The sequence below is a fragment of the Pelodiscus sinensis genome, chromosome 7 (assembly GCF_049634645.1).
Source record: "Pelodiscus sinensis isolate JC-2024 chromosome 7, ASM4963464v1, whole genome shotgun sequence".
Classification (NCBI taxonomy): domain Eukaryota; kingdom Metazoa; phylum Chordata; order Testudines; family Trionychidae; genus Pelodiscus; species Pelodiscus sinensis.
Window position 1 is genome coordinate 58211588 of NC_134717.1, and position 26967 is coordinate 58238554.

The window sequence follows — 26967 nt, forward strand, 5'->3', positions numbered from 1 at the left end:
GACACACACGGCAGAGGGACGGGATGATGGGCAACTCCTTGGCCCTTAGCACGCACACCCTGCCCTTCCTCCTGCACATTAGCAGTGTGTCAGAAACACTCCCCCAGCAGCAATCATTTCTATAGGGGTGCCGTCGAGACAAATGGAACGGGGATGACAAACACTGCATTTAAACGCATGAAGAATATGCGCCGGTTTGCACGGCCGCTGAGCTGGGAGAGGCACTGTTCCCAGGGGTCTCACAGCTGGGTGAATGCAAATTATCTCCACCTAGGTCCTGGAGAGTGATCGCAAGGAGCCATTGTTTGGCGTCAGTATGGGGAATCTGATAACGGGCATAGCAGCTGGGGCTACTTCCTACAAGATGCCCATGGCCAACAGGTATGTGTTACACCACCCTGCACACACGCCCTGAGGACTGCAAAGAACCCAGTGCATCAACACTGTGCCTCCCCTGCTCTAATACCCAGGATGCCACATGGGTTGGAGACCTCCAACTGCTGGCTGCTGCATCTCGATCTGTCTTCCCATAGGTCATGTCATAATGTGACCGAGGAAGCAGAGCGACCACTCTAGAGTCAGCATGCACCTATTTCTCCCAGGGCGAAGCAGTGTTGTGTATGATGTCCTCTCCTGCCCACGAATTAATGTCTCCACCAGACCCCCATTTAATGCAAACCCCAAGGTTGCTGCTTATCCCTCCCTGTTAAATAGTGCACTAGGAGAACACGTGCATTTACACAGCAGCCCAGCTGTGGCACTTTTACACCATGCACCATGTGCCCAAGCAATCAGAGCTGGGGTGCGTAAGAGAACATTGCTACAGCCTCCATGGCTACTCTTGCTGGAAGCTGGTTGCAGCTACAATGGCCACATTGCTCTGATTCTAGACCAGGGGCAGGCAAAATACAGCCCACGGGCCAGGCTCGGCCTGCCAAGCCACCAGATCCGGCCTTCTGGAGCCTCCGCCAGGCTCCTTGCCAGCCCTGCCCCTGGATGCTGCTCAGAGCAGCTCTCTGAATGCTGTGAGCCTGGGGGGAGGAAGGGTATGTCTACACTACAGAGTTAGTTCAAACTAACGGACGTTAGTTCGAACTAACTTTCATAGGCGCTACACTAGCGCTCCGCTAGTTCGAACTTAATTCGAACTAGCGGAGCGTTTAGTTCGAACTAGGAAAACCTCATTGTACGAGGATTAAGCCTAGTTCGAACTAGCTAGTTCGAATTAAGGGGTGTGTAGCCCCTTAATTCGAACTAGTGGGAGGCTAGCCCTCCCCAGGTTTCCCTGGTGGCCACTCTGGCCAACACCAGGGAAACTCTATGCCCCCCTCCCGGTCCAGGACCCCTTAAATGGGCACGGGCTGGCAACAGTGCCCGTGCCAGGTGCAAGCCTGCCAGCACCCAGCTAGTAGACCCTGCACCTGGCACGGCTCGAGCCAGCTACCCGATGCCCCCCAGCCCTCCCCCTCTTCCCGGGACCAGGCTGGCGGCTCCCGGGAGCTTGCCCGGGACCACAAGAGGCGGGCACCCGCCTGGGCTAGTGCGGACATCGTGGACCTCGTCCACGATCTCCGCACTAGGCACAGGAAAGTGGCCGTCTAGGGCAGGAGAGCTGCCAGCCTGGCCACCCAGGAGCAGGTGTGCATGAAAATCAAGGGGATCCACTGAGACCCCCGACCCTGAGCCCTGAGCTTACAATGGCTGTACTGGGTCAGACCAAAGGTCCATCTAGCCCAGTAGCCTGTCTGCCGACAGAGGCCAACCCTAGGGACCCTGGAGGGGATGGACCAAAGACAGTGACCAAGCCATTTGTCTCATGCCATCCCTCTTGATCTCACTTCCCTTTAAACTCTGTTCTAGTTCTAGCCTTCACAGCCTCCTGCAGCAAGGAGTTCCACAGGTTGACTCTTTGCTTTGTGAAGAACAACTTTCTGTTACTAGTTTGAAGCCTGCTACCCATTCCTTTCCTTTGGTGTCCTCTAGTCCTTCTATTATGGGAACTAATGAAGAACTTTTCTGTATGCACCCTCTCCACCCAACTCCTGCTTTTAGAGACCTCTATCCTGTCCCCCATCCGTCTCCACTTTTCTAAGCTGAAAAGTCCCAGTCTCTTTAGCCTCTCTTCATATGGGACCTGTTCCCAACCCCTGATCATTTTAGTTGCCCTCCCCTCTCCCACCCTCTCTCTTCCCCTCTCCCACATCCTTTTCCCAGTCTCCCCGAGTTTTGTTCAATGAAGACAGATTCAATTTTTGAACACAATTGTCCTTTATTTTGTACATCAAGAAAAGGGGCTAGGGAAGGGTAAGTGGAAGGAGGTGAGGGAGGAATGGGGTACGCGCCCCCGATGGGGAGGACTGGGCTGGCTCTGCGGGCTTCTGGGGGTGGAAGCTCTCCTGCAGCCCCCCAATTGCCCCTTCTCCCCAGATGGCAGCCTGCGGCAAGTGCAGCCGGGCTGATGGCCGAGTGGTGTGATGTGCCCAGTGTGGGCACTCCGGGTACTCCAAGCCAGGACTGGTTTGCAAGCGGGGCACCCCTGAGAACTGTCTGTCCGGGGTGGGGGTCGGGTCCCTTTAAGCGGAGCCCTCGGCTAGCCTGAGACAGCATCTCCACACTCTAAGTCCTCCTCTGATGCCCTGCAGGCACTGCTTCCGGCCATCCTTAAGCCCGGTTCAGGGTCCACTTAATGTGGACATGCTAGTTCGAATTAGCAAAACGCTAATTCGAACTAGTTTTTAGTTCTAGAGGCGTTAGTTTGAATTATCTTAGTTCGAATTAACTAATTTGAACTAAGTTAGTTCGAATTAGCGCTGTAGTGTAGACGTACCCGAAGGAAGAGGCTTCACACGCTGTCCCCATCCCCAGCAAAATCTTGCAACTCCCATTGGCTGGTTTCTGGCCAATGGGAGCTGCCTGTTTGCAGGACAGGCAGTGTGCGAAGTACCCTTTCCTCTCTGGGCTCGCAGTGTAGAGTCACTCATGCCCCATGCAGCTGGTCCAGGGGCATGGCAGGCAGGGACACTGGCTAAGGAACCAGCTGGGCTGCTGGCCAGGAGCTGCCCAGGTAAGTGCCTCCCAGCCAGAGCCTGTCTGTGGCACCCTAGTTCCTCCCTCATCCTAACCCTTTGCCCCCCTACTGCACTGCTACCCCATGTAATCCAAGCCCTCTGCATTACTGCTCCTGCACCCATATCCCCTCCCGGACCCTGCACCCCAGTCTCCTGCCCCAGGTCACAACTCCCTCCCATACCCTACACCCCCTCTTTCACCGCAGTCCCTTACCCCAAACTCCCTCCCAGACCCCACACCTCCTCCATTAATATCATAGAAGAGTGCGGTCCTTGACTACTTACCAAATTCTTGGAGTGGCCCTCTTAAAAATTATTCTCCCCCCCCACTCTAGACTGAGGATGAGATTTTACCATTGGCAGATCTGTTCAGCTTCTTGTGAGAACTGATGCCCCTCTGCCTCCTCCGCCCCCCACTCCCCAGCAGGCGTCTCTCTTAACCTTTCTTCGCCCGATCTGACTCCAGCGGTGCCTGGACTGCAGTCACTTTCTTTATTCACTCCAGCACTCGACCTTGCTCCCCTAAATCAATCACTCATTCCAAGGCAGGTTATAAAGCGTTTGCATTCATTGGCCCAACCCTGCTGACGAATATCGCCATTCTAATTTGCTTTCTTTATCTGCGTAATTAGAAATGTCAGTACTGTGTTTTTCTGGGTGCTAGGCCTTCCTGTGACATTTTCCTCTTCTCGTGGCTGCTCTCTCCGTTTCCTCCATCACCCACTTCCCGGTTGCTTTTTTTCAGAGGGCAGAATCAGCCCGTTCTGAACCTGTCAAATGGACAAGCCTTCATCACGGCCCAGAACCATGGATACGCGCTTGAGAACAGCACCCTCCCTCCCGGCTGGAAACCGCTTTTTGTGAACATCAACGATCAAACCAATGAGGTAAATGCGTTCTCTCCCGACTCGTGGTCAGGCCGTGGGGGAGAGAGGGGTGCACAGTCATTTTTTTCACTCGCATCCCTCTCTCGAGCCGGCTTCATCTGTGGGGGCAGCCGTGCGGATTACCCATCGCCACCAGTTGTTCCAGAAGACGTCTTCTCCCTCTGTTGCATCATCTGCTCCTTCCCTTTATGCGGTGGAGCTGCTGTGCCAGCTGATTGTTGCCACAGCCTGCGTGGAGCCTCTTGGTCAGCTACCCAAGTTGCAGAATCCATGTGGTGACACCTTGCTGATAACAGTTTTCGCAGGATCTTGTAAGAAACCGGCCCCTCCCCCAGCCTAAGATAATTTCTGTGGATTTAATGGAAATCCCCTGCTCTGAAGACTGCTCAACCCGCAATACCGCATTATTATTCGTATCACAGTGACACCTCGAATCCTCACCAAGGCTCCAGTGTGCTGGACACATGCCAGTCTCTGCCCCAGTGAGCTTACAGAAGAGAAGAGGGAGGCAGGATTTGACAGCAGCTTTCAACTACCTGAAGGGGGATTCCAAAGGGGATGGAGAGAGGCTGTTCTCAGTGGTGGCAGAACAAGGAGCAATAGTCTCAGGTTGCAGTGGGGGAGGTCTAGGTTGGATACGCGGAAAAACTATTTCACTAGGCCCTGGTCTGCGCTAGGGCTTTATTTCAAAATAAATACATTCCTTAATAAATGGAGCGTCCACACTACGAAGCCCGTTATTTCGAAATAACGGGCCGCTTATTTTGCAATCTGCACTCCTGCTTTCCTTGGGGAATAATGTTCGTTTCAAAATAGTTATCCCAAAATAACAGCAGTGTGGATGCTCCGCTGCTGCTGTTTCGAAATAGCTGCTCCCCACCGTCATTAGAACAAATTACTCCCCAGTGCTTCCTGGGGCTCAGAGTCGAGGTAGCGTGTCCACAGTAACGGAGCCTGCCTCGGACTAATTTTGAGGCTTCCCCATCGTGTGCACCTGCTATTTCGATGTTGTTATTTTGGGAGTTATTGCATTGATTTTAGTTATTTTGAAGTAGTTTCCTAGTGTAGACATGCCTTAGGAGGAGGATGAAGCACTGGGATGGGTTCCCTAGGGAAGTGGTGGAATCTCCATCCCTAGAGGTTTTTAAGTCTAGGGGTGAGGGATAGCTCAGTGGGTTGAGCTTTGGCCTGTTTCAACCCGGGGTTGTGAGTTTAATCCTCGAGGGGACCATTTAGGGATGTGGGGCAAAATCTGTCAGGGATGGTACTTCGTCTTACCCTGGGGCAGGGGACTGGACTTGATGACCTCTCAAGGTCCTTTCCAGCTCTATGAGATAGGTATTAAAAAAGTCTGTGCTTGACCAAGCCCTGGCTGGGATGATTGAGTTGGGATTGGCCCTGCTTTGAGCAAGGGGCTGGACTTGATGACTCCTGAGGTCTCTTCCAGCCCAAGGATTCTATAATACAGCTTTAATAGATGCAGGGAGGCAGAGGCACAGAGAGAAATGATTTGTCCTGGATAATGCAGGATGTCTGTGGACCAAAAGAAGTAGGAACAGGTCCTAGGGTTCCAGTGTGGTGCCCTATCCTCTTGCCAAAGCCGCCTCCTGTAACCCCATGTTATTCTCGAGACTCATAGAAATGCTGCTTGCTTGCAAGTGGCTGTTTGGAAAAAAAAACAAACCCCCGTGGGTGGATACCTTCCTATCCCCTTCTATCAGCCCTCCATTCCCAGCCCACATCAAACTAGACAGGCTGGAAATTGGTGTACTAATGTGTGCACAAACTGCTTTCCCATAAGATACATTTAACAGAAGTTTGCTTGCCAGCTGGTGTGGGCTGCAGTTCCGAGTAAAGCTGAGCAAATAGTGGGGGGACAAAATTCTGCCACGGTGTGTTTCAGCATTGAAATTAGTTCTCTTTGGCCTCATTCCCAGCCCCTGCTTTGTGTGCGCTTTATATGAAGATTGGAGCAGTTAAAGTGGCTGGCCAAAATGTGTGTGGAAAATTTAGAGTCACACAAGGAAGAACAATGAGGTCCAGGCTGGGTCATCTGTGGGAGGGGAACTTACAACCTCTGCAGCTGAAAGACACAAGACTCCATTGCTTGAGCTGAAGGACCAATTTTGTTGTGCTGGAGGCGGTGGTAGACTCAGAAACTGCTGCACATGATGTAGCCACTAGAGGGCCACAGAGAGCGGCACTATGAGAGGACACATTTGAAAAACGTTCGTGGAAGTTGAATTTGATAACCACCTCCGTAAGCTGAGCACTCTTCCATGCAGGGAAGAGAATGATCCCATGAGACCAAGCTGAACCAGGCCCAGTTGAGCAAAGCAATGCAGATACCAACTCTTTATAATCAAGCCGTGGAGTACAAATTTGAAAAAAAAAAAGAATAAATAGAAAAAACGAATACATTCAGGGAAACTGCAAGTTAGCCCGTGGTATTCTGCGATCTGAAGGAGCACGGAGCTTGTGCAGTAATTGGTCATCGCGAGTGATGTCCTGACTTCAGAATGGTCAGTTCTTCATTGTAGGCTAGTTACACAAAGGCCTGAAACCAACTGCCCGCCTCTCACCTCCACCCTGTTACTATCCCATGCTCTCTGCTGTGACTCTTCCTCTGCTCTCAACCACTCTCTGGGTATGTCTACGCTACCCTGCTAGTTCGAACTAGGAGGGTAATGTAGGCATACCGCACTTGCAAATGAAGCCCGGGATTTGAATTTCCCGGGCTTCATTTGAATAAGCGGGGAGCCGCCATTTTTAAAACCCCGCTGGTTCATTTCACGAGGAGTAACGGTAGTTTGAACTAGGAAGCCTAGTTCGAACTACCTAGTTCGTGCCCCGTGTAGCCGCGCTGCACGGGGTTCGAACCAGCGGGGTTTTAAAAATGGCGGCTCCCCACTTATGCAAATGAAGCCCGGGAAATTCAAATCCCGGGCTTCATTTGCAAGTGCGGTATGCCTACATTACCCCGCTAGTTCGAACTAGCGGGGTAGTGTAGACATACCCTCTCATCCCTACTCCTGCCCCCTTGCTGTAGACGCTGCTGGGACCTACGTTGGCCCTTCCTCAGAGGAGAGGAAGTGGAGCCTTTTCCCCGGGTTCCTCTGAGGTCAGAGCTTCTCATCGTCCACCCGACATGTCCAGCTTCCCATCAGGCAGAAAAGGCTTTTGCAGGACACTTGTTCATTGTCCAAAGGCCACGCTGTGCCGTGCCTTTCATGAGAAAGTGACTGTGCCTCCCGCAGCATGGAGCTGCCAGCAGCTGCGGCAAACCCAGCTCAGGCCATTGTTCTTGGCCTAGCATGGTGTTCCCATTTGTCTTCTCCTGCCAACGGCCCTGGGAAGAGGCAACTTGTGCCCACTGTTGTGGCAATGTCCACAATTTGCCTCGTGGCATTGAACTGAAGACACTGGGCCACGTCCAGCCTTAGTATGATAAAACTACCGACCTCGATGGAGTTCGAGCGGGGATGGATTTGTCCCCGTGTTTTCAGCAGCACTAATACAAAATCAGAGCAGTAGTAGCCACCATTTTTCTACAGCCCTATCCAGCTGTCTGTCTTTTGACTACTATGTTCCTCCTACATCTGTGCCAATGTGGTATCTGGAAGGAGACTAACATCTTCTCTGTCTCAGGGTACGTCTACATTGCAGAGCTATTTTGGCATACCGGAAATATCCCGAAATAGCTCTTCCACATCTATTGAAGCAGCCCGTTATTTTGAAATAGATTTTGAAATAACTGGCAGCTTATTCCGATGTCCCGGTGACCCTCGTTCCACGAGGGTTCAGGGGCATTTCGGAATAGTGAGTTATTTTGAAGTTTGGCATTGTGTAGACAGCGCCAAATTATGAAATAAGCTATTTCAAAATACATTCGAAATAAGCTACACAATTTGCGTAGTGCAAATTGCGTAGCGTATTTTGAGCTAAGGGTGCCCTTAGGGTGTGTCTACACAGCACCCTTAGCACGAAATAAGCTTATTTTGTAATGTGGGCTATCTACACAGCACAAATAACTTGCTATTCTGAAATGCCCTTTAACGAGGGTAACTGGCAGGGCTTGACAAATAATGCAACCCGGAAGAGCCGGCTTTGGGCGATCTGTGCACCGGACAGCGCAGCTGGCAAGCAGGGCTCGCTGCGGTTCGGCGAGCCCTGGTTACTGAGATGTCAGAATAAGCCGCCCGTTATTTCAAAATCTATTTCAAAATAACGGGCTGCTTCAATATATGTGGAATAGCTATTTTGGGATACTTCCGGTATCCTGAAAGAGCTCCGCAATGTAGACATGCTCTCAGGGACTAACAAAAATATACCTAGTAGCATGAGCTTTTGTGGGCACAACCCACTTCCTCAGATGAGTGTGGAGAGAAAAGGGGGAACCACCCGATTTATAACACAAAAAGAAGGGAAAGGAGGAGAAAAAAAACCTGTCAGTTGTAGTGCCGGTGCTAATGAGGATAACCAAGTGGACTGTACGTGTCCCGTTCATAGCTTTTGCTGTCATTTGGGTGTTGAATATAAGGGCCCATCCATTTCATCGTCTCTTGGCATTCCATAGAGATGTTTGAAGTATTCACTATTCAGTCGTGCACAGTGCTGTAGGTTACACGAGTACTGTATTGCCAGCAAAAGGGCCAATGGCTCAGTGCCGTAATGGTTACAAGTCCAGGAAGAACTGGAATGAAATGAGTTTCAACTCAACACCCCGCAAACTCATACCAGCCCCTGGCCCTGGGGTGCCCTACAGAGCTCCTCTGTCTCCCTCATGACCTGGGTGTTGTCTAAAACAATCCCTTTTATCCCCACAGGGAATTATGCATGAAACCAAACCAATTTTCACATCCCAGTTCTGCCCGGAGGCCAGCGCGGGACCAACGGACACGGAGGTACTGTACTGAGACTGGTTCAGGTTTGCTTTGGGGCTGGATGAAGGAATGCATGGAGAGCACAGAGCAGCTAATGGGGGAACCCTGAAAATCTAGATGCAGTGACTTTCCTAGGTCCTGTTTCTGGAAACGTCGGTACAGGTTGGACCTCCCTGGTCCGGCACCCTTGGGACCTAAGCTGTCCCAGACCAGGGAGTTTGCTGGATCAGGGGAGGTCAATGGTCCACTGCCCCACTGCTGGCTCCTCAACCTGGGGTTCCCTGTCCTATGGCTGGCCTGGCTGAGGCTCCTCACTCATTGATGCCGACGATCCCCCGTTGGCCACCACTGCTTGACCCTGGTACCTCCGGGGGTTTCCCAGCCCCAAGGCCACCCGGCTGCCACGTGTCCCGCTGCTGTGGCCCGGATCCACTGCCTCCAGGGGGTTCCCAGCTAGGGCTGCGCGGGGGCTGACCCTGCTGTCGCCGGGTGTTCCCGGCTGGGGCTGCCAGACTGCCTTCACTTCTCCCGGGAATTCCCCTGCTGGGGTGGGATTCCTGGTTGCCTCCTGGCCCCGCCACTGGGGTTCCTTGGCCGGGGCTCCTGGGCTGCTGCATGGCCTTACTGCTGCTGGGGAGTTCTTAGGGTTCCCCAGCCTGATCCCACTGATACCGGGGGTTCCCTGGCTTAGGTAGAGGCTCCCAAATGCCATCTGGCCCAGCTGATACTGGGGTTCTCCTGCATAGTTGCTGATGACCTAGCTGGAGCTCCACTTTCCCAGGGCTCTTCGGTCCAGCAACATCTGTGGCCTTGCCGGACCACGCATGTTACTGGACCACAGAGTCCTGGATTTGGGAGGTTCAATCTGTACCTCAACCAAGTCCCAGGCCTGCATAGACTTGCCAGCTTTAGCCTGTTTCAAAACTAATTGAAATCAGTGGAAAGATGTCCATTGACTTTAGTGCAGGTCCTTGAATAGACTCCATCTACATGAGTAGTGGAAATCAATCACACGGGCAACAGTCCTGGTGTGACTTTGTTCACATGATGGGATTACTCACATGCAGAAAGTTACTCATGTGCTTAAATCTCTCTTTGCGGGACTGGACCCATACCCCCTTTTACTTGTAATTTTTTTTAGAAAATAACATGTACCTATAATTGTATTTAAAAAGAAGAAAGCCTGATGCTTTTTCAAAACGAACCCATTAACTTTCTAATACATTTAATTCCACTCTCATATTTTGTAATTGTAGAGTTATATAAAAGGGATTCACATTGACTCTCTCTTGTTCGTCTCATTGAAATGAAATTTTAATCCCCCATCTTGCGGCTTCATGTAAATTCATAGAGCTACTGGCCGTGTAGTCTCAGTGCATGCCGAAGGGTGATGTGAATGATACAAGGGACAGAGGGAATGTCTGAACTTGAATCTATTATTGAGAATTTCTTGGGAAAGGAAGCAGAAGCAGTTGGAAGTGATTTACTTTTCATTTTCATTTGGTATTGTGGGTTCATTCTGTAAGTGGATCTCTCAATAAAAAATGTCTTACTTGGACCAATGATCTGTGAATGTAGAGGAACTGAAAACTACCCCGGAACAGTCCTTCCAATTGCTTGTGTACTACCATTGTTCAAATACTGTAATGTGCTAGATAGACTGATAGATGTAAAGTGTCCCAGAAGCTGCGTTGTACCCAATTCGATCCTAAGTTGGTGTAAATCAGCATAGCTCCACTGATCTGGATAAGAGCACGCTGTTCTGATTTCTAACTTTTAACATTCATTCTTCCCTTGTACATGCTATCACCTCCATACAAGTTAAGTATATGTTGTGTGCTGGGATGGGGGGAGGGGGTGAATGGGTTCTGTAGGCTTTCTCTCTCTCGTTTCCTCCCTCATACCATCTTACTTCCTTGAACACACCGTTCCATATGAGATAATTATAGAAATTGGAAATACGGGCTCTGATTCTTCACTGGTGTAAATCAAAGTCACTTGAAGTCAATGGAGCTATGCTGACTTACATCAGTGGCGGGTCGGCCCGGAGCAGGCCTGCTTTTTCTCTCTTTCATTTGTATTTGTTTAGTCTGGATGGGGTGCTAAAATAAATGTGTTTTATCTTTCCCAGTTCCTATTCGATTCGTTCTTTTCCCTGATCAAGAAGGGAAAAGGCACTACCGTAGCCTCGGTGCTGCCCAAGGCCACAGCTGCAGCATCTAGACTTCAGGTCAGTATATTAATTTTTTTTTTTTTTTTTAGCTATCAGTCATACAGCAGCTGTAACGTGTATTGAATCTGAGGGAGAGAATGCAGAGCATAAAAAATTACCTGGGAAACAAGTCCGGGACAAAGCTACATTAGGATTTCATTTCTTCTTATTAAAGCCATTGGATTTCTCATGTTCATTATTTCATTAACTCTCTCTGTCCCTTGGAGGAAGTTTTGAAACGTAGTGCTTCATCTATATGTTTTTGTGTGCTCCCTGGAGCATATGCTTGTTACGGTGACCTCTATATTTCATGGCACCTCGTGCAGGTGTAGCCAGTTACGAGAGTTGGTAGACCGCAATGAGACAAAGCTGCATTGCTAGGAAAAAAAGTTTGGAATTCTTGGCATGAGCCAAGTTGCACAGTGCATGGTGTCTTCAGACGGCGGTTGGTCTGTGAATAAAAGCTACAATACAGAGATGTGGGAAGCCAAAGTGAAGCTTATACATTAAACAGTCAGTATGTTTACTATGTGTTTTGTGTAGAACCTCAGTCCCCACCATTTCTTTAGCCACCTACGTGTGAGATAGGTTTAATACAACTTTTCTGGGAAGGTGAACAGAAAGCTGCCATTTTTCCCAAGTTGGCTTTTCTTCTCACTTTGACCTCATTTTCATGATGCGAGGCCATTCCACGTTGCATAGTTGCCCTCCCATCCTTTTGCCCCCATTTTGAAATCATCCTAATCATTTCACACTCTTAACTTTTAGGTTTCCAAAGTTCTCATCCTAGGATCCGGAGGTCTGTCAATTGGTCAGGCGGGGGAATTTGATTACTCTGGATCACAGGCGGTTAAGGCCATGAAGGTAAGAGAATGCTCCAAGTACATTATCCAAAGTTAATCAGCTTTCCTTTGTTGCATCTAGCTGGTCATTTGTTCCATCCATAAAGCTGTGCATTTATGTAAGTTACTGAAGAATGGAGCTGGTTATTCTCCCCAAATAATGCAAATTATTTGGTAAATTTAGCTCTTATTTGTGTTTATTAATTATGTTACTTCATTTGTAAGAATTCACCAAATAGTTTAGGGAAACTGACTTGGAATTTCAGCCTTTGGATCTGTTCCCCTTTGATTACTGAACTTAGTCACCTGGTGTGGCTACTACTCCCTGATTGGCTGACTGAAGGTTCATAAGTAGGAGAGTAATGAGAGGTAATTAATGCACTCCTGAAACTATCAGGTGACTAACATCTGTGCTAAAATTAGGGAAACAGTTGAGAGTCCCTGGATATTTTCACTCAGAAAGTGTCAGTCATCAAAATATGGATGGAAGATGAATGGTATGACCTCACTATTGACAGTGATATGTTTGCTAGTGAAAATATGATGAATTTTCTGTCTGTGCAACCCAGCCCGCTCGTCTAAATAGGCTATTCTGTACGATACATGCAATAAAATAGTTTTTTAAAAGCAAGATGTTCCATATTCATCCATTGTCAAAGGGCTTATTCCAGGGATGAATTTTGCCTAACTGTAATGAACAGGCATTTAGGTACTCCCAGTTGGTGTCTCTATTCTAAGGCTTATAGGTCCACATTTTTAAGGGTCTGACCACTTCTCTGTGTGCCTGAGTTGGACATGTGAAACCCTCTGTGAATGTATGTGAATTAGAGCTTTTTATAACCAGCGTCCTGATGGGTACCTGTTTGTTGGGTGTTCTACATGCACAACTAGAGGGAGCAGTATTTAGGGTGTGTCACCACAGCAACTGAAACTCTAAATAAGATATGCAATTTGTGCTATGCAAATTGCGTAGCTTCTTTGGAGTCTCTTTCGAAATAGCTTATTTCATCATTTGGTGCGTCTACACTGCACCAAATTCTGAAATAAAGCACTATTTTGAGTCCTCTCTTACTCCTCGTAGAATGAGGTTTACAGGGATGGCAAAATAGCACATCCACTGTATTTTTAAATAGCGAACATGTTCAAAAGACGCGGGGTAGCTATTTCGGGATACCTCTGGATATCAAAATAACTTTGATGTGTAAACATGCCCTTTCATATGTATGGAGTTTACAGTGTAAATATTCAGTCCCAGCTCTGGCTACTTCGTACTGTTGCTAGCAGAACTGGGGAAAAGTGACTTGGAAGGGGCGGCTGAGGATTACTGTTCAGATAGGGTCAAAGTCAGTTCTGTGACCATGTGCCCCTCATTGCCTGCTCCACATGGGGGTTTAAGAAGAGAAAGCCCATGGCACTTGGCCAGATCCACAGCTGGCTGCATACAAGGTGACTTAGAGCAGCTGCGAGGTTGCCCTAAGGTAAAACAGCTGGCCAAGAATCAGAGGAAAGGAAAGCTGGATTGGAGCTACGTTTTCCCCAATACTCTTTCTCTCGTTCGCACACAGACACACAGAAACCCAGATACACGCACACATGCTGCACTGGGTTTACATTTGGGCTATGTCTAGACTGGCCAGTTTTTCCGGAAAATCAGCCGCTTTTCTGGAAAAACTTGCCAGCTGTCTACACTGGCCACTTGAATTTCCGCAAAAGCACTGACTTCCTACTGTAAGAAATCAGTGCTTCTTGCGGAAATACTATTCTGCTCCCGTTCAGGCAAAAGTCCCTTTTGCGCAAAGCTTTTGCGCAAAAGGGCCAGTGTAGACAGCTGAGATTTGTTTTCCGCAAAAAAGCCCCGATTGCAAAAATGGCGATCGGGGCTGTTTTGCGGAAAAGTGCGTCTAGATTGGCACGGACGCTTTTCTGCAAAAAGTGCTTTTGCAGAAAAGCGTCCGTGCCAATCTAGATGCTCTGTTCCGAAAATGCTTTTAACGGAAAACTTTTCCATTAAAAGCATTTCTGGAAAATCATGCCAGTCTAGATGCAGCCTCGGTGTAGTTGAGAACTGAGTTCCGAATAAAAAAACTAGTAGTCCTATGGCACCTTAGAGACTATTGAAAATATATCTAGTATTGTGAGCTTTCGTGGGCACAACCCACTTCCTCAGGTGACAGTTCCGAATGTCGTGACTCCTGGGTTTGTTTATATTGTGCAGTGCTGCTGATGGCCCCAAGTCTAAGGGGGATACATCCAAACAATGCACAGCACATCAGGAGGAGAGGCCTAGAGCTGTATGGACACTAGCCTAAAACCCGAAAGGAGGGAATCTCATCTTTCTTCTTCTCTGCCCTCCACTCTCAGGGTTCTAAATCAGAGAGAAAAATTATTGTTTTGTAACACAGGGTGTCCCTGCTATAAGCCACCATGGTAGGCATCCGTTCCGCACTAAAGTTGTCAACGCTTGTAGGAATGGATGCGTTATGAGTCCTCCCATTCCCTGCTCTTAAGTTGTGCAAAAAAAAAAAAAAAAAAATTGTGCAAATGGAAGTCACCGCGGGAAAAAAATTCCCCACTTTAAGTTGCTTCGCTATAAATCCAAGTTTTTTGGAACGTGTCTTGGACTTATAGCAAGGATGGGCCATAAAACTTGCCAGCTTGCCCGTCCAAAATGCCCTTTTTCTCTTCCCAATAGCACTGGCCAGCTGTCCTTATCTTGGCGCTAATCAGCCATTCTACAGGCAGGACTTGCTCACCCTGACCTCACCTCTGGCAGTGTGATTTACAGTAGCATGTAGAAGATGAGGCAATCGGTTAGCATCTTGTAAGGGGACAGCTTGATAGTCTAGGCAGGAGAAAAATGGACACAGTTAAGATGAGCAAAAAAGGCGAGGCTAAAGATTTTTCTTGCCCAACCTTCTAATGAATTTTTTTTTAGATAGTCCATAACAATCAGAATTACCAGACGTACTGAAACCTATTGCTTTTGTCTGCAACCCTTTTAGTCATTGAAGTCCCAATTCTGTAAGGGTATGTCTACACTGCATGGCTATTTCAAGATAACTCCAGTATCCCATAATAGCTACCCTGAGTATACACAAGCTGCCCGTTATTTTGATTTTTTTCCGAAATAACAGGTGTGCTATTTTGCACACCTCGTTGCATGAGGGTTAAGGGCTGGCTCAAAATAGTATGTTATTTCCAAATTTGGCGCTGTGTAGGATGCGCCAAATTTCAAAATAAGCTATTTCAAAATAGACGTAAAATAAGATACACAATTTGCAGCGCAAATTGCGTATCTTATTTTGAGTTTACGGCTCTGTGTAGATGCATCCCTAAGACACTTCATTGGGTACTTCAGTCAGTCTCTTAAGCATATATATAAACTTAAAGACCTCCTGAATCAGGGCCTTATTCACAAACATTCAGGTGAATGAGTTTTTATGTGCAAGACTGTGCAGAGAAAGCAAGTGTGCCATGAATCTAGACATAATTGGGAGTGCACAGGTGCTGAACATGCTCAGATGTTCACTCATAGTTATTGCATGTCTAGCTTCTCTGTTGGCTTCGCTCTCTTTGTAGGCTACATTTTAAAATGTTCATGTTGGTTTTCATTTCTCAGGAAGAAAATGTGAAGACCGTCCTGATGAACCCCAATATTGCCTCAGTCCAGACTAATGAGATTGGCTTGAAGCAGGCTGACACGGTCTACTTCCTCCCCATCACCCCACAGTTTGTCACAGAGGTCATCAAAGCAGAAAGGCCAGATGGGTTAATTCTGGGCATGGGTGGCCAAACAGCTCTCAACTGTGGTAAGTATCATGAAATTGTAGCTGAATTAATCTCTCTAGCTCCACATTATTTGTAGCTGGCTTTACCTTATCAAAACTGTAAGCTTTTAGCAAGGGGTTGCACTCAATGACTTCCTGAGGTCTCTTCCGACCCTGTGATTCTATGATCAGACAAAACATTTCCTTACAGATATTTATAAGTAGAGATATTGGCTTAGTGGACTGATATAAGTACTAATTTAATTGTACCTATTGAATATGACTTTTGGTGGATATTTTTTTATGTTTATCAGTGTTATATAAAATTCATAAAAGTTTCATACAATAGTGCTTTGCAATTGCAGCATATAAATCTTGCTTTGGATGGCAGATATGCATCATGTTCTGTGCCTAAACATTGAGGTGATGATTGAAAAGGGAAGCTAAAGGGACACTAGTGTTTTGCATAGCTTAGCATGGCAGCACCAATTGGCACTGCTCCATTTAGCATCAGAAATGGCTTCAAACCACAAAATTCAGATCTAGAGGCAGCATTTATAGATTTTTAAGGCCTCCAGGGACTACTATGATCATCTAGTCTGACTTACTGCCTAACACAGGCCAAACCACCTCACGCCATAATCTCTGCTTCAAAACCATCGTCTTCTGAGAGTATAGCTCATCTTTTAGAAAGATAATCTGTCTTGCTAAAGACTTAAAAGTGAAAGGGAACCTACCACATTTCATTTTAATCCAAGGTGTTGGTCCTAACTAGTATAAAAGAAGATAGATTTGCAAAATCCAGACCAAATCTGGTACAGATTGTGACAGTCCCCAAGGTCTGCCACTATTTGAATCTGTGTGTTGTCGTATTTAGGAATTTCCTTAGTTAGTATTATACTTTAATAGAACACAATGTTTAGAACATTTAGGTCTGATCTGAAACTTGTCAAATTAAATGTGGATGTTTCATGTTTATTTTATTACAGCATTTTCAAAAATGGTGGTAATTTAGGATTTCCCATAATTCCATCCTGTTACAGTGGATGTGGAAGGAGAAATGAACACCGACTTTACAAATTTAAGGTTTATCACTGCCAAACGGCTCTTTAGGATTGCCTGGTCTTTGGATCATTTAGAATTATGCAGGGATTAGCACTTAATCAGACTGTACTCCATGTGCACATTGGTGGTTAAGATTGTCTCACAGGACTTTTCTGTCTCTAAATGTAGTGATCTCTCAATTTCAAGGGCTAGATTCCCCTCTAGAATCTTCTGAACCACATGTGACTTGTTTTCCATTGTCCTACGCCTCGTGTAGCCATCTACAACTGGGCACAGCGAGTGTGAAATGTTTCCAAATGAAAACGGCAGAGCTTCTTTACATTCTTCATGGGCAGGCATATATGTTCACACAAAGCAGTAGAGAATCAAGCCATATTTGTTTGATTATATCCCTGGTCTTTTGGCTTTTCTGCTCAGAATCTGTTTCAGATGCTTTCCTGAACTGGGGAGAGTATCCCTATTCTAGAAGTCACTTAATCGAATGCTTAAATTTAATCACAGGCTTATGTGCTTTATGAAATGTATTGGAATTTGACAGTTTAAATTTAGAAGCTGTGGTGATGGGAACCATGGATGTGTATCCCCATAGGACTTCCTCTCTGTGCTCAGATCCTAACTCCATCCTTCCCACAGGTGTGGAGCTGTTCAGGCGCGGTGTTTTGAAGGAGTATGGAGTGAATGTCCTGGGGACATCCGTGGAAGCCATCATGGCCACAGAGGACAGGCAACTGTTTTCTGACAAACTGACTGAAATCAACGAGAAGATCGCTCCCAGCTTTGCAGTGGAATCGGTAAATGTGATGAGCTTGAAGACACAAGTCTGCCACGCTTGGCTTTGCTATTTTTTAAATGGCTGAAGCGGAGATTCCCCTTTTGTTCAGTGAAACTGCATTTTGAAAAAGAGATGGTACAGGCTATGCACATTTATGTGTGTGTGTGGGGGAGGGGGGGAACCAACGGGTGCTGGTTTGTAATGATCAGCATTGGTTAAAAGTGTTACGTGCTAGGTGAAAGCATAGTCTAGGTGAGAAAAGTGTGCGAGGCAGATTCTGACGCACCACGAAAATAGGTGGGCTTGTGAAATGCAAAGAAAAGATTACAGCAGGTGCTCTTGTTAACTGTATCAAAGGATGAAGATTTAGGGGACTAAAAACCAACCCGACTACAACCTGGGACCCTGATGAGGACAATGAGTGTGGTTTTTTGGCATCTCTTGGTCCCCTCTTAGTCTTGGAACAAAGCTATGATCTAAGAAAAATGTTGGCCCAAATTCATTCCTGGTGTAAATCCATTCATGTCAGTGGAGATGTACCAATTAGGGATTGGGTTTGAAGTCTTTACAGTTACCCAGGTATATCTGAGGGCAAAATCTGGCTCCTGGTATCACAAAGGCATAATTCTTTTTTTCTTATCCTAATTCAGGAAACTTCCTTTTTGGTGGGTTTCCAAGTAAACTCTATAACCTGATGCGTACACTCGAATCAGCTTAGTCCTTGTGGTTTCATGTAATATTTATTTGTTTGTTTTAAGATTGAAGATGCTTTGAATGCAGCGGAAAAGATTGGCTACCCAGTCATGATACGCTCTGCTTATGCTCTGGGAGGACTAGGGTCAGGTATTTGTCCCGACAAAGAGAGACTGTTGGATCTTGGAACCAAGGTATGCATGTGGGTGATAGCTATGGGGATCTGCCTTGCCATCTGATTTCATATATTCTTGTAATAGTCACACACGAGCCTAGTTCTACATACTTTATCTAATGTTAAAACATCCTCTTGGTGTCCTGTAAGGTTTTGTTTTCATAATATTTGCCATTGACTTGGGTAGCATGAATGATAAGCAGTATTGTTCACTGCTGTTACATTCTGCCAGAAATGACTCATAATTTAAGATAATATTTCAGCAGTTTTGTGAAAAAGCAACATAATGGTCTCTTTTTCTCCTGCTCTCAGGAACGAATGTCACAAGGAAGATTCAGAGAAAGTAAAAGCTTAGCTACAACGAAGGGCCAGGAATAGAGAGATTGGTAGGGCTAGGCCATTATTGTATTTGGTTCTTACAGGGGGAAAGGGGAGATCTGGGCTGTGTCCGACTCCTGTGAGAAACTTGACTTTCAGATCTTTTGCATCAGCTCAGTGGGAGAAAAAATGCCAATTATTTGTCCTCAGGAAATTTAGTATTTAAAAAAAAATCCGATTAAAAACAGAAATCAGGAAAATGTGGGTAATGTTTTTCAGTTTGGGAATAAAATGTTCAGTTTTTGAAAGGCTGGATTTTTTATTTTCTGTGGAAAAACATGAAAATTTGACTGCAATGACAATTTTCATTGGTTAAAAAGTGGTTTTTTTAGTTTAAACAACCTTCGCAGTTTTCCCCAACCAGATTTCCTTTCTTCATTTAAAAAAAATACCTTCCTCTTTGAAAAGTATTTTAGCCTGCAAAGAGCCAAATGTTGGAAAGGAAACTCTGTATTAACATCTAGGGCAAGCACTGGGATCCTAACAAGATAAATATGGATCAAGGACCAGTTAGATTAACATGAGGTGGGATTCACTTGTAAAACCAGCATGTTTCTTCCTATAATTTCAGTTCCATATTTCATTTCCTGTGATGGGGATAATTAACTATATTAAAACATGGATCTGCACACACAGGACTGTGTCATGCAAAGGTTAAATTTGTGAGAGAAGCAAAGATGCTGTGCAGTATAGGCAGTCCTGAAGTCAACAAAATCCCATAGGCCCCAGGCTATATTACAGTAAAACTCCAATAGTCCGGCATCCAATAGTCGGGCACTCCTGATAGTCCGGCATCAAAATGGCAAGAGCCTAGTGAGTGAGCTTCAGCAAAAAATGAGTCACAAGGTAACAGCGGTAGCAGCTGAACTGAGCAAAAAGGGTAAAAAAGGCTTAAAAAAACGAAAACATTACAGTATACTGTATACAGTATGTACAATAAAAAGGGTTAAGAACACTTTATATACAGTATATAATGTATACAGTATATATATAACCATCTTATAGTACCTCCTGATAGTCCGGCATATCTGATAATCCGGCACCACCTAGGTCCCATAAATTCCGGATTATCGGAAGTCTACTGTATCCTGAACAGTGATAGTGTTTGTTATTTTCTAGCAACCCACGTGAGACTTAACTACCTCCTTGTATAAAAGTTAATATTAATGTCAATTGATCCATTTGGATCATACTCGTTTACCAATTTAGGAGTGCTTTCCAGATACGGTTCAGAATAATTCCTAACTCTTGCTTCTGGTCAGTAAGTCACAGCAATTGGCAGTGTTTTTAGTTATGCATGTGACTTGTCTTGTTAATTCAGCTGTTTGTCCAAGCACCCTATTTGATGGGAGCTTAGTCACCCATTTGATTTTACACAAAGAAATAATCCTATTGACGTCAGTGGGGCTACTTGCATATATAAAAGTAAACATGTGCGTGTTTGCAGAAGTGCAACCTTATTTTTTATTTTAATTTATATTTCTCATTTCTGTTGCTAGTCTAAATGTCCTAATTTCTTGTCTTATCACATTATTTTCCACAACATTTAAATGAGGCCATTGCAACAACAACAACAACAACAACAAAAACTACAGGACAATTGTCACAAAATAGTTACTATCTTAGGGTATGTCTACACTACCCTCCTAGTTCAAACTAGGAGGGTAATGTAGGCATACCGCACTTGCAAATGAAGCCCGGGATTTGAATTTCTTGGGCTTCATTTGCATAAGCGGGGCGCCGCCATTTTTAAAACCCCGCTGGTTCGAACCCCGTGCAGCGCGGCTACACGGGGCACGAACTAGGTAGTTCGAACTAGGCTTCCTAGTTCGAACTACCGTTACTCCTCATTCCACGAGGAAGCCTAGTTCGAACTACCTAGTTCGTGCCCCGTGTAGCCGCGCTGCACGGGGTTCGAACCAGCGGGGTTTTAAAAATGGCGGCGCCCCGCTTATGCAAATGAAGCCCGGGAAATTCAAATCCCGGGCTTCATTTGCAAGTGCGGTATGCCTACATTATCCCGCTAGTTCGAACTAGCGGGGTAGTGTAGACATACCCTTGTATAGTGCTTTCCATTAGCATCTCAGAGTGATATACAAAGTTGGTCAGTAGCATGATCTCCATTTTATAGATGGAGAAACTGAGGCACAGTGGGTAGAAGTAATCTACCCAGAATCCATCTGTGGCGACAGAGCCTTAAACACTGGAATGCATCCAATTCAGTTACATGTGCTTAATAGAAACATATTTCTTCCTTTGGATCCCCTGCTGTCTGTCTTCCCTCACTGATTCTTCTACCCGATTCCCAGGCGTTTGCAGTGACCAACCAGATTCTAGTGGAGAGGTCCGTCGTTGGCTGGAAGGAGATAGAGTATGAAGTTGTGAGAGATGCAGCTGATAACTGTATCACCGTCTGTAATATGGAAAATGTGGATGCTATGGGAGTTCACACAGGTAGGTTCTTTATAAGTGACAGTGTGGCTCAGTGTAGACTGCTTTTAGAGCCTCATTTTCATATAATGTCTGTCTTCCTACTGTAGCTGATGCATTTACGTGGCCAATGAGAGCAAGGACGTGGGCATGTCAGATCTGAGTCCTACCAGATCTGACGCCCCACACGCTGCCACACCCTGAGTCTGTCCATATTGTCTCATATTTCACATAGTAGCACGGTCTGTGCCTTGCTTCGAAATGCCTGAAAACCAGCCTCTTCCACAGCCCCCATCATTCAACAGGTGTAAGATGCAGCGGGTGAGCAGAGACACGACCCCAGAGGCCAGACTTCATCACCACTCACCTCTTTTGGTTTTTGTTTCGACAAACAGGAGATTCCATCGTTGTGGCTCCCAGCCAGACCCTGTCCAACGAGGAATTTCAGATGCTGAGGGAAAGTGCCATCAAGGTTGTCCGACACTTGGGCATCGTGGGGGAATGCAACATCCAGTACGCCCTACACCCTACCTCCCTGGAGTACTGCATCATTGAGGTCAATGCCAGGCTCTCCAGAAGCTCTGCTTTGGCATCCAAGGCCACAGGGTAAGGCAGGAAATTCAAGCTGGGGAAGGGAAAAGAGTTGGGCAAAGCAGCACCTGAGGCAGGCAACCTAGTGTGTCTACACGGAAGGACTTAACTTGAAATAGGCGATGCAAATTGAGCTACGTCAATTGCGTATCTTATTTCAAAATAGGAAGCATCTACATAGCACGTATTTCGAGATAGAACACTCTTCCTCCGACTTCCCTTGCTCCTCGTACAATGAGGGTTACAGGAGTCGGAGTAAAAAGTCCTCCAGCTTGACAGTATTTTGACACAATTTCAGAATAACTGCCTGCTGTATAGAGGCGGACTAGGTGTTTTCAGAATAGCGCTAGTTATTTCGAAATAGAGTTGCAGTATAGAAGTTCACTTACACACTGGGTATTAAAAACCTTTTCAAAGGGGAACCTGGTGGTTGTTTTTAGAGAGTACATTATCTGGCATGTGTACGCTGGCTTCAGATCATCTCTGACACCCCACAGGGCTTAGTTCTTGCTAAGCTCTCTGCCAGATTGAATCAAATGGTATTGCTGTCTAGCCGGCTAATCATAAACTAATCAAGATCACAAGTGGTCAAATCTGGCTGGTTAAAATTGGCTTCTTAATTGTACTCTGCTGATGCTGCTTATTGAGAAGTGCCGATTGGTCCTTCGTTTCCAGTTCTCAACAACTCTTGCAGTTTTGAAACGATGTCACAAACTGGAGACAGGTCTAGCGGAGAAGAAGCGTTCGGTTGCTTCCCTCGCATTCGCAGACCCTTCCGGGAGACCGATCCATTCGTCTTGTGTCTCAGTAGCATGGCATGTATAGAACAAAGAAAGCTTTGCAGAAAGCAATCGACCTTGGCTATCCTCAAAGGGCTGCATACCCACCTCTCCCGTTGCTTCGGGTGGAGTGGAGTGCACCCAGCATTGCTCACACTTCACCCCCTCCCCCTTCCAAAAATAACCACCAGAGTGTAAAATGTTCCACGGTTTTAGAACCACTCTCTGGAAATCCCAGAGCTGGCTGACTCCCAAATGGAAATGGGCTTGGTGTTTAGTCCTTACTCCCCATTTGGCTCCCTGGCAAAAGCACTGAAGAATTTGGCTTTTCCTTTAGAACAGTACTATGCTAACGGAGGCCCACAAAAGTCCCCCCCTTTTTTGGTGAAAGTGACTGTTGTTGGGATGTGCATGGGAAGAGATACAAGGATTGGAAACTCTCCACGGGGGGCGGGGGAGGGCTGTCTTTCTGCTATGTGCTTGTGGAGCACCTATTATAATAGTGCCCTAGTTGCGAATGACAAGGACACAGGCCAAAAGAGGTTCTCCAGCAGCACGTATTCAATTAGTAGCATTTCCAGCTGCTTTGCAGGTACCATCAGTGCGGTCTGGAAGCTGGGTGCGTGTGCGGCCGCTCAGGAGAGACTCCAGGGCCGCGTTGTAATGGGGCCGGCACTCACCTCACGCCCCTTCCTGCGCTGCCTCGGTTTGTTAGCCGAAAGCCTCTTTGGCCACTAGGCCCTCCGTCCAGCCACAGTCTGCGTATCATAAACACCTTCTGGGGCACGCCTCTAACAGGGCCCATCCCGGTGCCCTCTGGAGAGTGTCTCTGGCCCTCAGACTGGTGTCCCACTCCGGACAAGGGTGGTGTCTCCAGGGCTTCCCCTCCTGGAGCCAGCTCCTATGCTCTTACCTCAAGGCTTTATCTTCTAATCCAACATATAGTCCACACTAGCCCCCCACACAAAGCTTCCCGTGGCACCACTTCTCCTGTAGCCAACCAGCCTCCCAGTCGTCACTGGTTCAGGGCTCCAAAGACATTGAACTGCTACGGAGCTTTGCAGCACCTTTTGTAGGCCTCCCTGGCCCCTGATTGGTCAGTACTTCTGTCCCCACTCTAGCCTTCTAGAGGACTTCTCTGTGGCCCTTTCTTTGTACTCAGAGCTTGGTCCTCCCTATTACACCCCCTGTTGATTAGCAGAGCACTCACGGCTAGGTTTTTGTTTCAAGTGGTGTCCCTCAGGGCACATAAATGTTTTATTTTTTCTGCACATGGATGGAAAAGACTGAAGGGAACATTGGTTACTCTTCTTGCGTGTTTTGGTGCGGGTGGTTCAGCAATACTGGCAGTTCCTAAAGACGAGAACAGTCCTATTCTAATGGAATGAGGCATTCTCAATGAAATGAAGGTTGTGCGAGATGACCGGTTTAGCAAACATTATGGCAGTAGGCAATCCCGCAGGCACCGGTGCCAAACGTCTGGCACCAGTGCATGTCAGCACATACACCCAAGGGCGCCAACCTCCCCTCTGGCTGGTGGGGGGAGTGCCGGACCATCTCTCCACCCCAGCCCTCCCCCACTCTACCTTCCCCCAAGACTCCACCTCTGCCTCTTCCCATCCCTGCTCTGCCTTTTCCCCTCCTCCTCCCGAGTACACCTCAGCCACCTCACCTTCCTGGGGCCTCCAGAATGCTGTGAATCAGCTGTTTGCAGCACTCTGGAAATGCTGAGAGGGTGGGGGAGGGGTTGGTCAGTGGGGCAACCAGTGGGTGAGAGGCGCTGGGAGGAAAAGGCTGAGGGGGAGTTTGGCTGCTGGTGGGTACTCAGCACCCACTAATTTCCTCTCCATGGGTGCTTACGGTCACACAGGCAATCTGTGGCGGAGGCAGGACCTGACCTCAGTCTCTTGAGTCCCAATCCGGTGCCTAAGCCTCAGACTGTCTTTCATCCTTAATAGTGACTCCTACCCCAGCATGCAATGCATGCCCCTGCATCCAAACTCCCTGCTGCTCCCACCTACCAGGTGCCAGCAGCGCAGTGCCACCCCTACAGAATGCAGTGGCTATTTTTATTAAAGTAGTTCCAGAGGGTTATAGATTTCTTTCCCCTCTCCAGCACCAGCCTTAACACTAAAAAAAGCCTCCTTCCCTTGTCTCTGCCAGGTACCCGTTAGCATTTATCGCTGCCAAAATCGCCCTGGGGATTCCCTTGCCAGAGATCAAGAATGTAGTATCAGGGAAAACCTCCGCTTGCTTTGAGCCCAGTCTGGATTACATGGTCGCCAAGATACCTCGCTGGGACCTGGACCGCTTTCAGGGCACCTCTAGCCAGATTGGCAGCTCCATGAAGAGCGTGGGAGAGGTAAGTGCTTGGAAATTCTCGCCATTCCTTTTCCGTCTTCTGTGCCATTAATGTTTCTCCCTGGCCTTCTCCGGCTGCCGCTCCTGTCTGGCCTGCCAGCCAAATGGGCGTTGAGGAGGATTTAGAACCTAGAGGGCCGTTCTTCTCAAAACAGATGCTAGCTCTGCACTTGCAGTTCTGTTCCAGTTTATCAACTGTGGTTACAGAAGTGCTGAGTATATTTGTGGTTGAACACAACAGCATGTATTGGAGGCAATTTTTTATTTGAGAAGGTAGAGAAGGCGACTGGGGGTGGCGGAGGGGGGGAGGGAATGGAGAGGGGCAACTGTTCTAGATTTGACTTTGACACATAGGAAGGAACTGGTTAAGACTGTGAAATTGGATGGCAGTTTGGGTGGAAGCATTCAGACAATGACAGAGTTCATGATTGTTAAGAATGGTAGAGAGAATGGCAAAATAAAGACAATGGATTTCAAGAAAGTGGACTTTAGCAAACTATGTCTACACAGCAGCATTATTTCAGAACAGCTGACATTATTCCAAAAGAACATAGTCCGTGTCCACACCACGAGCAGTTATTTTGACATAATGTTGACATAATGTCGATCTGGAGGACTTCTTACTCCAACTCCTGTAACCCTCATTTTATGAGGAGTAAGGGAAGTTCATGGAAGAGTGATCTTTCTCAGACTTCCTGCTGTGTAGACAGCCCCAAAAGCTGAATTAAGCTTTTTTGATTTAAGCTACGCAATTGACGTAGCTCAAGTTGCATAGCTTATTTCAGATTTAGCCTGTCTGTATAGACGTACCCTCAGGGAGATGGTAGGTAAGATCCCATGAGAAGCAAGTGTATGGAGAAAACAACTGAAGACAGACTGCCTTAGCTTACCCAGAAAATCTCGAAAGATCGAAAAATCACAAAGGAATTCTACAAAATGTAGAAACGAGGTTGAATTACAAAAGATGAACAGAAACAAATAACACAGGTATGTACAGGTAAAATTAGAAAGGCCAAAGCAAAAAAACCAAGCTCAAACTAGCTAGAGACATAAAGGGTAGCGAGAAAACATTCTAATGCTACATTAGGCCAGGTCTATACTAGACCCGGAAGGTCAGCTTAAGGTATGCAACTCCAGCTACGTAAATAATGTAGCTGGAGTTGACCTTTCTTAAGCCAAGCTTGGTGCCATCTTCGCAATGGGAGGCCAATGGGAGCATAAGCTCCTGTCAGTTTCGCTTACTACTTGCAACTGTGAGGTGTACCTGTGCGGAAAGACTGAAAGAACTGGGCTTGTTTAGTTTGGAAAGGAGAAGACAGGGAGGGGACGTGATAGCAGCTTTCAAGTACCTGAAAGGGTGTTATAAAAAGGAGGGAGAAAAAATTACTCTCCTTAGCCTCTGAGGATAGGACAAGAAGCAATGGGTTTAAACTGTAGCAAGGGAGATTTAGGTTGGCCATTAAGAAACACCTCCTAACTTTTAGGGTGGTTAAACACTGGAATAAATTGCCCTGGGAGGTTGTGAAATTTCCCTCACTGGAGATATTTAAGAGCAGGTTAGATAAACAGCTGTCATGGATGATCTAGATGACTCTTGGTCCTGCCATTGAAGGGTAGGGGACTGGACTTGGTGACTTCTCAAGGTTCCTTCCAGTTCCATGAATCTGTGGAGATATCACATAACAAGGTTTTGCCCACTAATCAGGTAGTTCGTTGTCTAACAGTTAGCATTGGGGACCAAACTGGAACAAATTTAACATCCGGGCTGTGTCTACACTGGGCCACTTATTCTGGAAAAGCAGCCGCTTTTCCGGAATAAGCTGCAAGCTGTCTACACTGGCCCCTTGAATTTCCGGAAAAGCACTGATGATCTACTGTAAAATTGTCAGTGTTTTTCCGGAAAAACTATGCTGCTCCTGCTCGGGCAAAAGTCCTTTTTCTGGAAAACTGTTCTGGAAAAGGGCCAGTGTAGACAGCCCAGTAGTCTTTTCCGGAAAAAAGCCCCGACCGCGAAAATGACGATAGGGGCTTTTTTCCGGAAAAGAGCGTCTACATTGGCCATGA

The 26967-nt window shown here is 46.8% G+C and overlaps 1 protein-coding gene across 1 annotated transcript in view; it reads left to right on the forward strand.

Annotated features, from left to right (window-relative positions):
* Positions 1 to 26967, forward strand: part of CPS1 (carbamoyl-phosphate synthase 1) — a 283263-nt gene that overhangs the window by 188252 nt on the left and 68044 nt on the right. Inside the window, exons 10-20 of the mRNA XM_075933931.1 lie at positions 275 to 381; positions 3814 to 3955; positions 8782 to 8859; positions 10970 to 11068; positions 11819 to 11914; positions 15512 to 15701; positions 17358 to 17515; positions 18255 to 18383; positions 21052 to 21196; positions 21568 to 21778; positions 24706 to 24904. Of these exons, the coding sequence (XP_075790046.1) occupies positions 275 to 381; positions 3814 to 3955; positions 8782 to 8859; positions 10970 to 11068; positions 11819 to 11914; positions 15512 to 15701; positions 17358 to 17515; positions 18255 to 18383; positions 21052 to 21196; positions 21568 to 21778; positions 24706 to 24904 (1554 nt within the window). The remainder of the gene's footprint in view (positions 1 to 274; positions 382 to 3813; positions 3956 to 8781; positions 8860 to 10969; positions 11069 to 11818; positions 11915 to 15511; positions 15702 to 17357; positions 17516 to 18254; positions 18384 to 21051; positions 21197 to 21567; positions 21779 to 24705; positions 24905 to 26967) is intronic.